This window comes from Patella vulgata, chromosome 5, assembly GCF_932274485.2.
Source record: "Patella vulgata chromosome 5, xgPatVulg1.2, whole genome shotgun sequence".
Taxonomy (NCBI): Eukaryota; Metazoa; Mollusca; class Gastropoda; family Patellidae; genus Patella; species Patella vulgata.
Window position 1 is genome coordinate 10,718,387 of NC_065883.2, and position 16,010 is coordinate 10,734,396.

The following is a 16,010-nucleotide window of genomic DNA, read 5'->3' on the forward strand; positions in this document are numbered from 1 at the left end:
TATAGCGTATGCCTATCTTCATCAGCCCAGTCGGAGCAGAACAGTAGGACCTTAAACCCCATTTCATTTTATTTCATCTGGATTTTCTGACATTTCCCTGTGTCAGTGGTGCAGGACAGGGGGCCTGACAAGGTCAGCTGTCTAGTCATTCTGATGGAATGAAAAACTGAGGTCCCATGTACACATTGGCATGCACGTAAAAGATCCCCTGGTAATTGGAATTCAATGTAAGAGAATTATCACCGCTGTCTGGGAAAATTTCGTTCATAGCACACTGTATGGCGAATGCCCGTCTTCATTAGCCTAGTCGGAGCAGAACAGTAGGACGTTAAAACCCATTTCATTCATTTAATTTCTAATATATATTATATATGTTTATATGTATAATTTATCTTATAGTGTGGGGATATAGTACCATAGCTGTTGTGGTGATTAGTCTAGCTGGTTTGTTTGGTGTGGCTGTTATTCCAATAATGCAGAAAGTCTTTTATAACCATCTGCTACAGTTCTTGGTGGCGCTTGCTGTTGGTGCTTTATCAGGAGATTCACTTCTTCATTTACTGCCGCACGTAAGTTCCAACAATCTTTATTTTAATTGTTCGTTTAACAAGATGCTACTGGTGGGAACAAAACCCCCGACCCCGTGACCAGGCAAAAATTGTACAATACATTGGTCTCAGAATAGCTAAAATTTTGTTGATCCTTTCCTTTTTGCTTCTGCGATAACAAATAGTTGGGTAGTACTCTTAACTTTGTGGGGTTTTCTCTAGACTCTGTTTTCCTTTTACTAATTATAGACTCATACTTGTGATTAATCAAATTAATATATATACCACATGTTAGAAATGAAATGGGGTTCAACGTCCTACTGTTCTGCTCCTATACTGGGCTAATGAAGACGGGCATACAGCACTATGAGGGAAATTTTGCCCGGGCAGCGGCACTATCGCCTACTTTTATATCGAATTCCAAGGGATCTTTTACGTGCATTCCAATGTATACATAGGACCTCGGTTTTTCGTCTCATCCAAGGGACTAAGCAGCTGTCCTTGCCAGGCCCTCCGTTCTGCACCATTGACAAGGGGAAACCACGTCAGAAAGTCCTGATGAACTTTCTCTGCCAATGCAGGGATCGAACACCCGACCTCCAGGCTAGCGAGCCAGCGTCTTAACCACCTAGCAACCGTGGCTCCTACCACATGTTAGAGCCAAAATGCCTTAAATGTGTTAAGTAGAAGTTAAACATTTAAGAAGACTTAATATGTTTTCATATGTAGTGTATAATATATTGTCACAAAAATCACATGCTCCATAAGTTTCACAAACACCTTTTGTGCTCCTAACCATGGAAACATCCACAATGTTAATTAATAAATAACATAAGTATTATTGTGAAATGTCATTTATTATTCGAAATGCCGATATGAAAACATGAAATGTGAATGCAAGCAATTTTGAATATTTCCAGAATTTCATGTTTTCTGGGTTGAATGAAATTAATTTACCCACCATTTCTCTCTCTTTTTATCCAGGCTATTGGTGGAGGTCATAGTGCACAAGGTCATGATGATCATGGACATGGGGAAGGCAATGACAGCCATCTTAAAGCAACTTATAAAGGTTTAATAGCACTAACCGGTATTTTCTTCTTTTTCCTAATGGAGAGAATTTTAACTATTATGACAGATCTGAAAAGAAAACGTAAACAAACGGTGAGACATTTATTCTTTTTGAGCCAAATATTCTAACTTCCTTTCAGTTTCTGTGAAACGTTTTTTGAGAATAATAAGTCCACTCATTGTCAGGCTCAAAAAAGAGGTAAAGGCTTTTCTAGGCATTGGTTACCTTGTTCATATATAAATTGTGTTTGAAGGATTATAGCCCCAATCAAACTTTACCAGATTCTTAAAGATTAAGGTCACATTAAAGAATTAAAAACAGCACTGGTGCCAGTCATTATTGTTGCTATATATATATACAGTCCCCTTTTAGACTGTAGATTACTGGGTATACATGTAATACATAAGATACAAGACCAGATCGTGGCAGACACAGAGATGTGAGCTTCTGGCTAATTAATTGATCTGATTGCTATGTTATTTTCAGGAGGGTGGGGGCGGGGAGGCAGGTCTTGTGTTCAAGCATGTTGCGCTTCGAGCTCTAGTTGGCTGGTTGTGGTTTCGATCCCCGGTTTGAGCATATGTGTGAAAGACCCATATGAGTCCACTCAACTAATGAACAACAATGACAACTTGTCTGCGATATCATCTCTGTGAAAGTAAACATTAAACACCAAGATTGAAAAATAAAGTATTGATTCAACTTCGTTTATTTGAACCTTTAGTCAGTGAAATTTATTTAGGAAAAAGTAGACCTCTTCTTTGTACATGTACGTTATTTTATTAATAATAGGTGATAGCCATCAGTGACAATAACACGGATGTTATCATCATGAATGTGGCAAACCCACAAAATGAAACCGGAGGATCCAGAGAAAACCCTTGAGGTTTGACAGGCGACCCTACTCCTTGTCACGTACAAGCGGGGAACCGAAACCACGCCACTTGACTCAATGACAGACCTTCTGATACAACCGTAATCATTCGGCTACCCAACCCCTCTTCGTGTTTTCAATCCCATGTGGGTATGACAAACTTAACCACAAGGTTCCTGTTCTGGTTTCTATGTCACAATTAACAGCAATAAAATCAATTGAAGGGTGAATGGGGCAAAATAACATCCATGTGTCAGACCACTTAGCTGCTTTGAGCAACAGTTTCTTTGCATCACAACCTATATTTAGGCTCCTACTATATGAAACTTCCTTCCATTTGTATGAAAAACTGAAAATATGTATAACTTACTCATTATTTACAGAAAAGGTTAAAGAATCAGACACCACACAAACAATGTCAGGTCGAGAGTGATAAGGCCGTTGGTGCCAAATTATCAACACATACAGATTCTGATTATCAGACCTGTGAAGAAATGGTTATGATCGTACATCCTAATAAAGGTATGTTTTTTTTATATAATTACATAATGGGGAGGAGGGGCAAAGGATTAAATAGCCTAAATGAACACATTGTTGATCTAATTAATGCTAGGTTCCCACTATCACGATTTGTGCTGCGATTGAAATCGTGGTTTTAATCGTGGTGACCCTATCAGGTCTTATCATATATAGAGGTCAGTTATAGCAATCGAGTTGAGCGTATCAAAATGTATTCAAACGTATCTGCACGTATCAGATTGTGGACGCAATGGGAACAACCCTATCGTAACACAATGGGAACCTAGCATAAAAGACAGTGTAAGGATATCTCGTGTTTTCCTTCTTTTGTGTCACTTCCTGATTCTTCAAATTTTGTTACGCATCAACCATAGCAAAGGTCTCAGTGTTAGGACTATATTTTGAATGTGTTCAACCAGGGCCCTGTTTCTCGAAATCTTAACTAAAGATAAAATCCAAATTTTAGCAGATACTTCAATTTTGATTGGCTAAGCACTAAAATTAATCTACTATTATCCAATCAAATTACTAAAATTTAGATTTTATCTTAGTTAAAATTTTGTGAAACAGGACCCAGGTCTATAACATATGTGTAATATTGGCCGACACCAACATTGTCCTTTAATATTATTAATGATGGTGATTTTCTATAGTGCTGAACATGAGAGAAAAAAAGGGTATCCATTGTCAATCAAAACTAATGGAAAATGATCAGTTTGGGTAAAAGAAAATAAACTGATTTGAAGGAAATATATACTCTGAATATTAAAATAGTAAAATGTAGCCAAATATTTTCTCGATAACCATTTTATTTAATTGCTAATTTTAATAACAATGACCAAAATATAGCAGTTGATCATTTACATTATTTATTATGTAGAAATGTTTATTGTTTAATGGTGGGGTCACAGTGGCTAAGTGGGTAAGACACTGGCTCGCTAGCGTGGAGGTCGGGTGTTCGATCCCTGCATTGGCTGAGAAAGTTCATTGGGATTTTCCAACATATCTCCCTTGTCAGTGATGCAGGACGGAGGACCTGACAAGGACAGATGTCTAGTCATTCGGATGGTACGAAAAACGAGGTCCCGTGTACACATTGACGTGCACATAAAAGATCCCATGACAGTTGGAATTCGATATAAGAGTAGGCCGTAGTGCCGCTGTCTGGGCAAAATTTCCCTCATAGTACACTGTTTGGTGTATGCCCGTCTTCATTAGCCCAGTTAGGAGCAGAACAGTAGGACGTTAAATCCCATTTCATTTCATTTATTGTTATATTTTGATTAAATTTGAATTATCTTAAGATCAGTGTAAGTATTTTAAGAGATTTTGTTTCACTTAACTTAACAATCTGATTAATATATAGATCTATATTACTTTTCGTTTGTTTATATTTTCAATGGCATACACTACATGAAGATCTGACCAGTTGTATTGGGAGGTTGCATCAGGGGTCATACGAGCAGCTTTTGACCCTATGATGTCAGCTTTTGACTAATCAATCAGCTTTGAAGTGTCTAGTGGTTTACCCACAGTTCCGTGCATTGCATGCCAAGAATTAGTCCGTAACAAATTGTTCATTGGCTAATCCCTTACGCTATCCAGAACGCAGGTTATATAACAACTCTCCCAGATCCTAGTGTAGTACAGACAAATGAAACGAAATTTTGAACTATAAAAATGAAACGAAATAAGATCTGTGTTTTAATCAGATTGACTCAACAAGAATGTATGGGAGCTGGAAATTGGTTTTATATCGTGCACATACAATACAATGGAATTCTACCATGCACAGACCATGTGGGCATGTAGAATTTGGTTGTATTGTAGATTCATGCCAAGTATTCACTGAAACTTGGTCTATAAGCATAAGGAGTTATGAACATGGACTGTTTACTTTTGCACTGGACTATTACTTTTTTTATAAGATCATTTCACAAAATTTATTGTTTTATGGATATAAACTATTTAAACTATTTGCAGTTGCACTGAACTTATGTATACTGGGTCACATGCAGTTACACTGATCTAGGCCATATATAGTTGCACTGAACTTCCACAATCTGGGCCATATGCAGTCACACTGAACTTATGTGAAATGGACTATTTCTATTTAAGTTGCACTGAACATATGTAAACTGGGTCGTATGCAGTTGCACTGAGCCTATACAAACTTGGTCATATGCAGTTACACTGATCTAGGCCATATATAGTTGCACTGAACTTACACAATCTGGGCCATATGCAGTCACAATGAACTTATGTGAAATGGACTATTTCTATTTAAGTTGCACTGAACATATGTAAACTGGGTCGTATGCAGTTGCACTGAGCGTATACAAACTGGGTCATATGCAGTTGCATTGAGCTTATACAACTGGGTCGTATGCAGTTGATCTGAGCTTATACAAACTGGCCATATGCAGTTGCACCGAACTTATAAATACAGGGCCGTATGCAGTTGCACTGATCTTCTGTAAACTGGACTAATGCAGTTGCACTGAACCTATGACATGTAAATCAGGTCATATGTAGTTGCACTGATCTTATGTATGGGTGTATGCAGTTGCACCAAACTTATGTAAACTGGACTATATGCACTTGCGTCAAACTAATACAAACTGAGCCATATACAGTTGCACCAAAATAATACAAACTGGGCCATATGCAGTTGTATCGAACTAATACAAACTGGGCCATATATATTTGCACTGAACTTATATGAACTGGACTATATGTAGTTGTACTGATGTTATGAATACTGGGTATGGTCATATGCATTTGCACCAAACTTATGAAACTTGACCATATGCGATCGCTCCAAACTTATGTAAACTGGACCACATGTATTTGCACCAAACTTATTGTATACCCTGACCTCTAAGTTGCTGTATCAAAACATATCACATCCCATTCATTTTCCACATGTGTAAAAATAACAAAGTAAACAGAAAGATAAGAAGGGAAAAAGATCCAAAACAATTTTTACAGTAAAAGGTAAAAGAAACTTCCTGGTTTCTGTACAATTATTTCTTCGATACAGGATCTTAAATTCAACACATACATGTACATGTCTACATGTATATGCGTTTTTGGTTATAAGTTATGCACTATACACCTTAAACCATCTCTTAGCAAGGATATTTTATATAATTTTATGTACGAGCTTATATATAAGTTTTTGATTATACATGTATGTTATGCTCTGTCCACCTTAAACCATCTCTTAGCAAGGATATTTTATGTACGAGCGTATATATAAGTTTTTGATTATATGTTATGCTCTATAGTATTTTCACCTTTTGATTATAAGTTATGCACTATATATATATACCTTAGCAAAGAAATTTTAAAACTAGTGAAAGGATTGTAAATTTTGGTCAACACTTCAGTCTCAACTGGTAATATCGCAGGTCGATTCCCGACCAGGGCTGAGAAGGGTCAGAAAATGGTTACATTGTTGGCTTTATGCTATCAACATCAAGCTGGAATTCCAACTGCCAATATATATGTCCACTATTAATTTGTACATGTGACATTATTTTCTTGGGAGGTTGGATGGCCGAATGGTTAGCACGTGCACGCTGTATCATAAGGTCTGTCATTGAGTCAACTGGTGTGGTTTCGATTCCCCGGTTGTACGTGACAAGGGGTAGGGTCGCCTGTCCAACCTTGTGGGTTTCCTCCGTGTTCTCCAGTTTCCTCCCACTGCTAAAGACCCCTACACGCAAACAAATTATTGAAATAAAATTGAACCATATGTTAGTCCCGAAATGACCTAGTTTATGTCAAGTGGACGTTACACACCAATTCTCTTTCTCTCTCATTATTTATTGTGTGCATTGTGGTAACCAGGGCACTGGTACATTGTATATTAGAGATTTAACCTCGCTTTCCCATTCTTGAATTAAATTTTTAATTAATGGCAAACCGTTCTAATCTAGTTAAAATCTCGAGGATCCGATGCCATCAAGAGTTGATTATGGTCTTGTTTTGTTAATAAAAGTCTAATTAATAGTATATATACATGTAACAATACAGGCCTAAAGAAAGACCTGCAATAGGCAGATTTAGCTCTTGTATAATATATGTTTAATATTGAAATAAACAATTATGTAAGGATAAGGATGGTGTCCAATTTAAGAGATCAACACTTTATTTTTGGTATTTAGAGGGATGTTAAAAGGGTCACCTTGATATTAATCTAGGAAGATCAAGACTTCCTTCCATTAAATATTATAGTGATTTAGTTTATGATCGAGTGACTAACGTTTACAAACAATACATTAGGATTATGTTGATTATATACATGTTTAGGTATGTGCGATCTAAGAGATTGTTTAAAATCTTTCCTTCAATTTATCAGTGAAAATTAACCGTAAATTGTTTTTTTGAATTTTGAACCAAAAATAGCAGCAATTGTCTGCTTTATTTGGTGACATGCACTGAATTGCCTTTAGGTGGAGAGTTTTTAAAGGCCTACAAAGTCAACAAGTAAATTGTCATTGTTGAAATTCAATGATCCGTGAACAATAAATAAAGTCGATAAATCTTATAGGCACGCCATAGCTGTAAATTTATTCTGTAAACAGCCTTAATATTCTCTGTTGTTATACGCCCACATTGAAATATGGTTGTATATTGTCGTCGCCCCGTCCATCGGTCCTATAAGAAGCTAAAGTTAATATCCGATTGACTTTATTTTTATACACAGTCATGAGACGAAGAAGCCTATTGATTTTCAACGATTTCCAATAATTACTGCCAGGGTTATGGCCCTTGATCACTTCAAAAAATCTTGTGGATGTTCTAGAGGCTAAATTTAATATCCGATTGACTTTAATTTTATACACAGTGTTTAAGGTCATGAGACGAAGAAGCCTATTGCTTTTAAGCAATTTTCGATAATTACTGCCAGAGTTATGGCCCTTGATCACTTTGAAAAATATTGTGGACGCTCGATCTAGAGGCTAAATTTAATATCCGATTGACTTTAAATTTATACATAGTGTTTAAGGTCATGAGACGAAGAAGCCTATTGCTTTTAAGCAATTTTCGATAATTACTGCCAGTGTTATGGCCCTTGATCACTTTGAAAAACATTGTGGACGCTCTAGAGGCTAAATTTAATATCCGATTGATTTTAAATTTATACATAGTGTTTGAGGTCATGTGACGAAGAAGTCTATTGATTTTCAACGATTTCCGATAATTACTACACCAGAGTTATGGCCCATGATCACGTTGAAAAATCTTGTGGATGCTCTAGAGACCAAAGTTATTAGCCGATTGACTTTAGATTGATACACAGAGTTTAAGGTCTTGAAATGAACAAGTATATTGATTTTCAATGAATTTTGATAACTTGAACAGCTAAATCCATGATATTAAATGTTTCGTATACTAAACGTTAGTATGAAGCAGACCTAAAACCCAAACAAATTCTAATGGTTTTCTGATAATTACTTCATGAGGTTACTCTTAATCAGATTTTAGTGTATTATAAATGTTTCATTACCGAAAATAGAAAAAATATGCGACAACTCTTGTTGACTGCTCAGACGACTTAGCTGCTGTGGCCGTATGTTTCGGTGCCTGGCAACCTATCTTTTTTATTCTGTGAACAGCCTTATTATGCTCTGTTGTGGTTATTCTGTGAACAGCTAAAACATTCTGTATTGTTTTATTCTGTGAACAGCCTTATTATTATTTGCTGTTTTCATTCTGTGAACAGCCTTAATATTCTTTGCTTTTTTGTTCTGTGCACAGCCAAAATATTCTGTATTGTTTTTATTTTGTGAACAGCCTTAAAATCTGTTCAGCCTTATTATTATTATTTGCTTTTATTCTGTGAACAGTCACAATTATTCTCTGTTGTTTTTTCCGGTGAACAGCCTTATTATTTTCTGTTGTTATAGCCGTAATATTCTGTATTGTTTTTTATTCTGTGAACAGCCCTATTTAGAATGACATCCAGATGTATGTTATCTTTGTTTTTAGTTTGTATTTTAAATTTTTATTAAAATCTTTGAGAGGTTTTTACAGATTTATTTTCAGCCACAACTAAAATTTATACCGAGCACTTGTTGTTTTGTCCAGTCTTTTATTTTGCTTGTTCATATATGCAACCCTTTTTCTTTTGTCATGTTTATTCTACAATGTTTTTTTTATTTAATTGTGCATGTTTTTACAGAATCTGCATATTTCGAAAAACAAGGCTGTAAGTTTCACATGGCTTTGCAAAGCTTTTAATCCAAAAATTAACACAAAACCTTCCTTTCTATTTAAAGCCTACAATATCAGTATCTGATCTATTTTTTAATTATGATACAGTATATAATATATTTATAATATATTGCTTCTTTCAATTACAAATGCCCGACAAGGACAGCTGTCTAGTCGTTCGGATGGGACGAAAAACCAAGGTCCCGGGTACACATGGGCGTAAAAGATCCCTTGTCAGTTGGAATTCGATATAAGAGAAGGCAGTAGCGCCGCTGCCCGGGCAAAATTTCCCTCATAGCACACTGTATGGCGCATACCCGTCTACATTAGCCCAGTTTAGGAGCAGAACAGTAGGATGTTAAACCTCATTTAATTTCATTTCAATTACAAATGGGGGATTGGATGGCCCAATGTTCAGCACTTGCGCGCTGTATCATAAGGTCTGTCTTTGAGTCAACTTGCGAGGTTTTGATTCCCCGGTTGTACATGACAAGGTGTAGGGTTGCCTGTCCAACCTCGTGGGTTTTCTCTGGGTCCTCCAGTTTCCTCCCACTGCTAAAGATCCCTACGCGTAAGCGAATTATTAAAATAAAATGTTAGTCTCAAAATGATCTAGTTTGTGTCGAATGGATCTCTCTCTCTCTCACACACAAATACAACTTTACAAATATGAATAAAAATAATATGTAATACTAAAAGGATTAATGTTAACAAAACATTCTTGTTAGCCTCGAAAGGTTTAATATTTTATGAATATTCATACATATGATTGGAATAATTATATGGATTATATATGGACTATCCATGGAATGGTAATGGTATATATACTGGAGTATTAGTTTCATGAATTTGTTTTTTTTTGGCCAACGAATGCCAAAAAAATAACAACAGCATAACTTCTAATTTTCCATTTAAAATCTTGGCCAAATCATAGTTTAAAAACAATGTTCGTAGTTCAGACAGTTTTATGGATATAAATACAGGGATAATATCTACTTCCATGAATTTGTTATTTTTTGTACTTATGAATGCCAAAAGGATTACAATACAACATATTGGTTTGAATAAGTTTAAGAGTTTACCACTTTGTTTTCTTTGTTTTGCCGATTATAACATAAAGATTTGTTCCATGAAAACACATTGATAAGGAATAGATCGATTTGGCCAAAACGCATACAATTTTATTTTATATGAAATATATTATTGATAGTGATACCAGTATTTAAAATTCTTGAGTTTTTGGAATTATTGGGGGGCCTCGAACATGCCAAAGGGCATGATACAGGAAATGAAACAGGACAATCAAATTCATAATCACTAAATGCAGAATGACAAATGTCACATTTTGTATTTTTTGTTTCTTTTACTACAACAGTTGTCAAGTCAGAATTTGCTTTGTTTTTAATCTCATTAATGTTGGTGGGTTCAGTTTAGTTTAATTTTATCTTGCCTGCCTCAACAAAACAGTTTACAATTTAAAAGATTAGACCCAAGCTAATATCCTCTTATACATGTCTTGCCAAATAATCATGTTAGTGTTAGGCTAATATTTAAATTTGATATTTCCTCCATGTAGCCTTCGCTTCATTTAGAGAAACATTTCCTCTTAAACAGTTTTAGTATCTTTTTAATGTCATTACACAGGACATAATTTGATGGAATTCCATCACTGTTTATTAATGAGCGACAATTCAAATAGGATGCTCTTGTCAGTGCTAAATACAAACTACAGAATTCTCGGCCAAAATGACTCTTTAAGCAATAATTTTATTTCTTAGAATTGTGTGTTTCCAATTCAATTACTAGATTTATGCCATTTAAACAATTGCTAAGATTTGTAGATAGTTTTACAATTTGTTTTGTATACTAGAAATAAATTTCAAATTGAATATCCGATTTTATATTGATTTATGTTTTAATTCCTTTGAGGCTTTGTAAAAATAAAAGTTGAATCATAATTTGGGTTGATGCAGCAAAAAAAAAAACAACCCCCCAAAAAAACAGAAAAACATCCAATATTTAACTTGATACATATAAAGGCCGAGGTAAATGTTATTCCAAAAATATTTTTAAAAATGTTTGTATTCATTTGGTTTTTAAAATGTCATACTTGAAATAGCTATCTCCATTTATGATACATTATAGTCGTCAGGGGGGTTGGATGGTCGAATGGTTAGAATGTGCGAGCTGTATCATAGGGCCTGTCATTGAGTCACCTGGCGTGGTTTCGAATCCCTGGTTGTGCGTGACAAGGAGTAGGGTCGCCTGTCCAACCTCGTGTGTTTTCTCCGGGTCCTCCGGTTTCTTCCCACTGCTAAAGACCCTACACGCAAGTGAATTATTGAAATAAAAAATTAAACCATATGTTAATCCCGAAATGACCTAGTTTGTGTCGAGTGGACATTAAACCCCATTTCTCTCTCTCTCTAGTCGTCAATTTCTGAAGAAAAATATGGTAAGACATTAACAACAAGAAGACATTGTTATCACTTGCATAATGTCACTGGTACCTTACCAGTAAAATATGGTACGATTTTCTGCTGCATTCTGTACCGTATATGGAGTGGATTTTCTCCAGGTCTCCAGGTCTCCAAGTTTACTTCCAATGTTAAAGACCCCTTCATGCAAGCATTTTATTGAAAAAAAAAATTGAATACCGTATATGGGGTGGATTTTCTCATGCTCTTCAAGTTTCCTCCCAATGAAAAAGATGCCTACACGCGAGTATATTGAAATAAAATTAAACCACATGAAAGTCCAGATTTGACATACCGGATAGTTTGTGTTGTACATTGTATGAATGTTAAACTGCCTTTCTATCTTCTTTTTTTTTATAGTATTAATAATATAAAAAAGTTGGATTAAGGTTATAAAAATTTAAAATTCATGTCCATATATTTTGATACCACATTGATGAATGAGGGATATTTATAATAGCAAATGTATAAAATATGTACAAATATTGTTTTAGTCTAAATTTGTAGTTGATTTCACATAACATACCCTAAAAGTTTTTCTTCGAAAATTCATTTTTTGGCTAATAATATATATTGAAAAATATTACAGCACATATACTGTAATTAAAATTTTGCAGAGATTCTGACAAAAAAAATTAAAAATCAAATGTGTGCATTTCAAATTCTAAGCATTTTTTTAGAAATTAATTTTTCAGATAGTATAACCCAAATTTTTTGAAAATTTGTTGAAATTTTAAGGCAGTGTCAGTTGGTCTTCAGTCCTCACCCGATTCTGACAAAAAAAAATTTAAAATCAAATGTGTGCATTTCAAATTCTAAGCGGTTTTTTTTTTTTAGAAATTAATTTTTCAGATAGTATAACCCAAAGTATGACTTCACTTTTATATACTTTTTTAAAAAATTTGTCAAAATTTTAAGGCAGTGTCAGGGGCTCCTCACCCCCACCCCCTGTCAAACTTAAAATATTTCAGTAAAAAAAAGCGAGTCAGTTATATCTGTTTCTGATCGATGCCAAAATGCAGTTGTTTATGTTGATTGTGTTCTGTAGTCAAGACATACTCCAAATTATTCATTTTGCCAGGAATTCCTTCTGATTTTCTGCTTGACTTCCCTTTCACACCATATCCTAGCACCTCTACTATAAGTAAATATATTGGAGCAGTTTAATCCTTTTTCTGTTAAATAAACGTCTATGTCTTCTTACCAAATGACATATATACATTTAAGATATATTTCAATAATGTTACAGTACATGTGTGAAGTCCCCTGGCGTATTCAATTTATAAGTTTATGTGACCAGTATAATTCTTTCATTCTAAATGTTTGCTATATATCTAAATAAACATTTATCTATAACCAAATGACTTTTAAGACATATTTCAATACATCTAGTTTATATCAGCTTACATTTTTTATGTCAAGATGTAATATATGTTAAGGAGAATATAATTACCATTGTTCCATCACGCACAGCCATCATCAGGTGCATCCAGTGCCGGATTTTCCTTTAGGCTAGGCTTTAAAGATCTAGGGGGTCACTGAATAGTGTTTTTGATAAAAGCTGCTCCAACATGCACTGCAGTCTTAAGAATCTGTCATCCTGCTCGATTTTGTTACATTATTTTTGAGGCACACTTTCATATTCCTCTAGTTGTGATGAGTGGGGATTGCGAGGAGCCTCATAAGCGGAATAACCAAAGGCTTCAAGTGTGTTTAAAACTCATTATTCATCTTCCTCAATCGTGAGGTTTAGGGATTGGGAGAGGCTTTTGATAAATGAAATACATGTAGCCTATATGACCCCAGTCCTCATTATCAGATTTTCTCAATTGCGTTTAAAATACGCTTTCATATTCCTAATGAGTCATGGTGGGTGATCCATTGGGAGGGGCCTTCATAAGTGACAAAGCCTAGCCCCTCAATTGTGTTTAAAACATACTTTCATCTTCTTCAAATCGTGAAGAAGGGGGAAAAGGTAGAGAGGCTTTTTTCATCTAAATCTGGCACTGAATGTATCACCTTCACTCCCATATGTGTAATCATATCCTATCAAATACCTCGTTATGTATTAATTATGATTTTGATATGCTTATATTTTCAAAACAGGGCTTTAGTTTCAATCAGATTGATGAGTCTTGACTGACTGGCAGTGAAAAATGACCAATTGGAGAATTTACCTGTCAGTCAATTTATGTGCACTAATATCTGAATTACAAAGAATTTTAACTTTGAAATACAATAAATACATTAAACTTGTAACTTTTGTGTAGAAAAATATTACCAGATTAGAAAATTGTAATAATGCTAAAATCACCTTATTTCTTGTTAATCTGAGGAAAACAAAGGTTTGAATAGAAAGCCCTGTTTCGAAGTGATATTTTAATGAAAACTTGTAAATTTCAATTTTGCACAAAAATATCCTGTATAATTAAATAAAAAAAGATCCATATTAAATGATTGTCATTTTTTTTAAAACAAGTGTTGAATTGGGTTGCCCAGGTGTGTTATTTTGATTTTGATGCACTTGGCATGATGATTAACGATAAATTAAAAAAGGTTCAAATGTTTTTAATGTGAAAATGTAGATTTCGCGTATCAAACAAAGGCTGGTCTGAATTGTTTCATTTTAAACAGGCATTTGTTATTTTCCAATATGTGATATGATAGTTTTATTATATATAGAACTTGTTGTAGAATTAATATTTTTAACTATTTGAAATGTAGACGTTAAGAACAAATATTAAATTCTAGTTTTATAAAACACAGAAACCTAGAAAGAAAAAAAAAAAGACTTTTTTCATCCTGAACACAAAGCACTGCTCGATATATATAATATCTTCTGTGTATTTGAAACTACAAATTTTTTTTATGATTTTACAATGTATGCAGAAAAAAACCCAACATATTCATGACTTTGTAATTTATTTTTCAGCATTACGAAACTTGGCAGACGACACACATGACAGTTTGTTGCATGGTCACCATCATCATCATTCAAGTGGCAGAATTCCTAATGACGATGAAAGTTTTCATTCCCTTCATTCTAATTCCCACCATGGCCATGGTCATTCCCATGCTATTTCTGGTGATGTGAAGTCCCAGTCGATAGCAGCGATTGCATGGATGGTTATCCTGGGAGATGGTATACATAATTTTAGCGATGGTTTAGCGATAGGTGCAGCGTTTGCTAACAGCATTACTGGTGGTGTTAGTACTTCCATAGCAGTCATGTGTCATGAACTGCCCCATGAAATAGGTAAGATAATCATTGTCGAGAATATTATTTTGAAAATAAGCAAAACTCAATTAACTCTCTAGTACACACATTAATATAGACTAATCCTATTCCCTGAGGTGGCTGGTGGGTTGGTGTTGGATGGCCGAATGGTTAGCATGTGCACGTTTCATCATAAGGTCTGTCATTGAGTCAGCTGGTGTGGTTTCCATTTCCCGTTTGTATGTGACAAGGAGTAGGGTTAGGGTTAGTGGGGTTTTCTCTGGGTCCTCCAGTTTCCTCCCACTGCTAAAGACATCTACACGCAAGCGAATTATTGGAAAATTGAACGATATGTTAGTCCCAAAATGATCTAGTTTGTGTTGAGTGGATGTTAAGCCCCATCTCTCTCTCTCTCTCTCTCTCTCTCTCTCTCTCTGTTATTTGTATTTTTTTTTACACAAAGTCTTGTAGGTCATTCAGCACACCTTATTTCTCTGTAGAAACATATCCTCTTGATATGAATTTCTGCAGAGAAAAGTTCATTGTCTGGTGATTTTATGTCAGTGACTAAGTTTAGAATTTACTAGTCAAATAAAACTAGCGATTTGTTTTGTCTGTATCACACAGTTCAAAATGGCCTTTATCACAAAGCCCAACACATCTTAAAAATTAAAAAAAAAAAAAAAAATTTTAATGTCTACATTAGTACAGTAGACATACAATGACCTTAAGATACTGATGTTGGAGACACCAATTAGTCCAAAAAAATGTAAGTATTAAAAAAAAACTTATTTTTAAAGTCTACATTAGTACAGTAGACAGTCAATGACTTTAGATACTGACGTTGGAGACACAAATTAGTCCAATATAAAGTAAGAAAAACTGGTATGTGAATCACATTGCCTGACATGTATCACATTTGAAAGGCATGATAAGTGAAATTAGGTCATTTTAATGTGTTTTTAATGACGTGTGTGTGTTTTATCACCTGACACTATCTATTTATTGAAATACCTTTATCTGTGTTTTTTTGTTAAATACATATATTTGAACAAAACATTTTCTTTTATAACAAATG

At 34.7% G+C, this 16,010-nt stretch overlaps 1 protein-coding gene across 5 annotated transcripts in view; it reads left to right on the plus strand.

Annotated features, from left to right (window-relative positions):
- Positions 1-16,010, plus strand: part of LOC126821935 (zinc transporter ZIP10) — a 75,166-nt gene that overhangs the window by 51,601 nt on the left and 7,555 nt on the right. For 4 of the 5 annotated variants that reach the window (XM_056101174.1, XM_056101173.1, XM_056101175.1 and 1 more), the window contains exons 4-8: positions 400-569; positions 1,533-1,712; positions 2,878-3,016; positions 9,207-9,233; positions 14,648-14,971. In XM_056101174.1, the coding sequence (XP_055957149.1) occupies positions 400-569; positions 1,533-1,712; positions 2,878-3,016; positions 9,207-9,233; positions 14,648-14,971 (840 nt within the window). The remainder of the gene's footprint in view (positions 1-399; positions 570-1,532; positions 1,713-2,877; positions 3,017-9,206; positions 9,234-14,647; positions 14,972-16,010) is intronic. The other variant, XM_050550586.2, reaches the window with a different exon arrangement.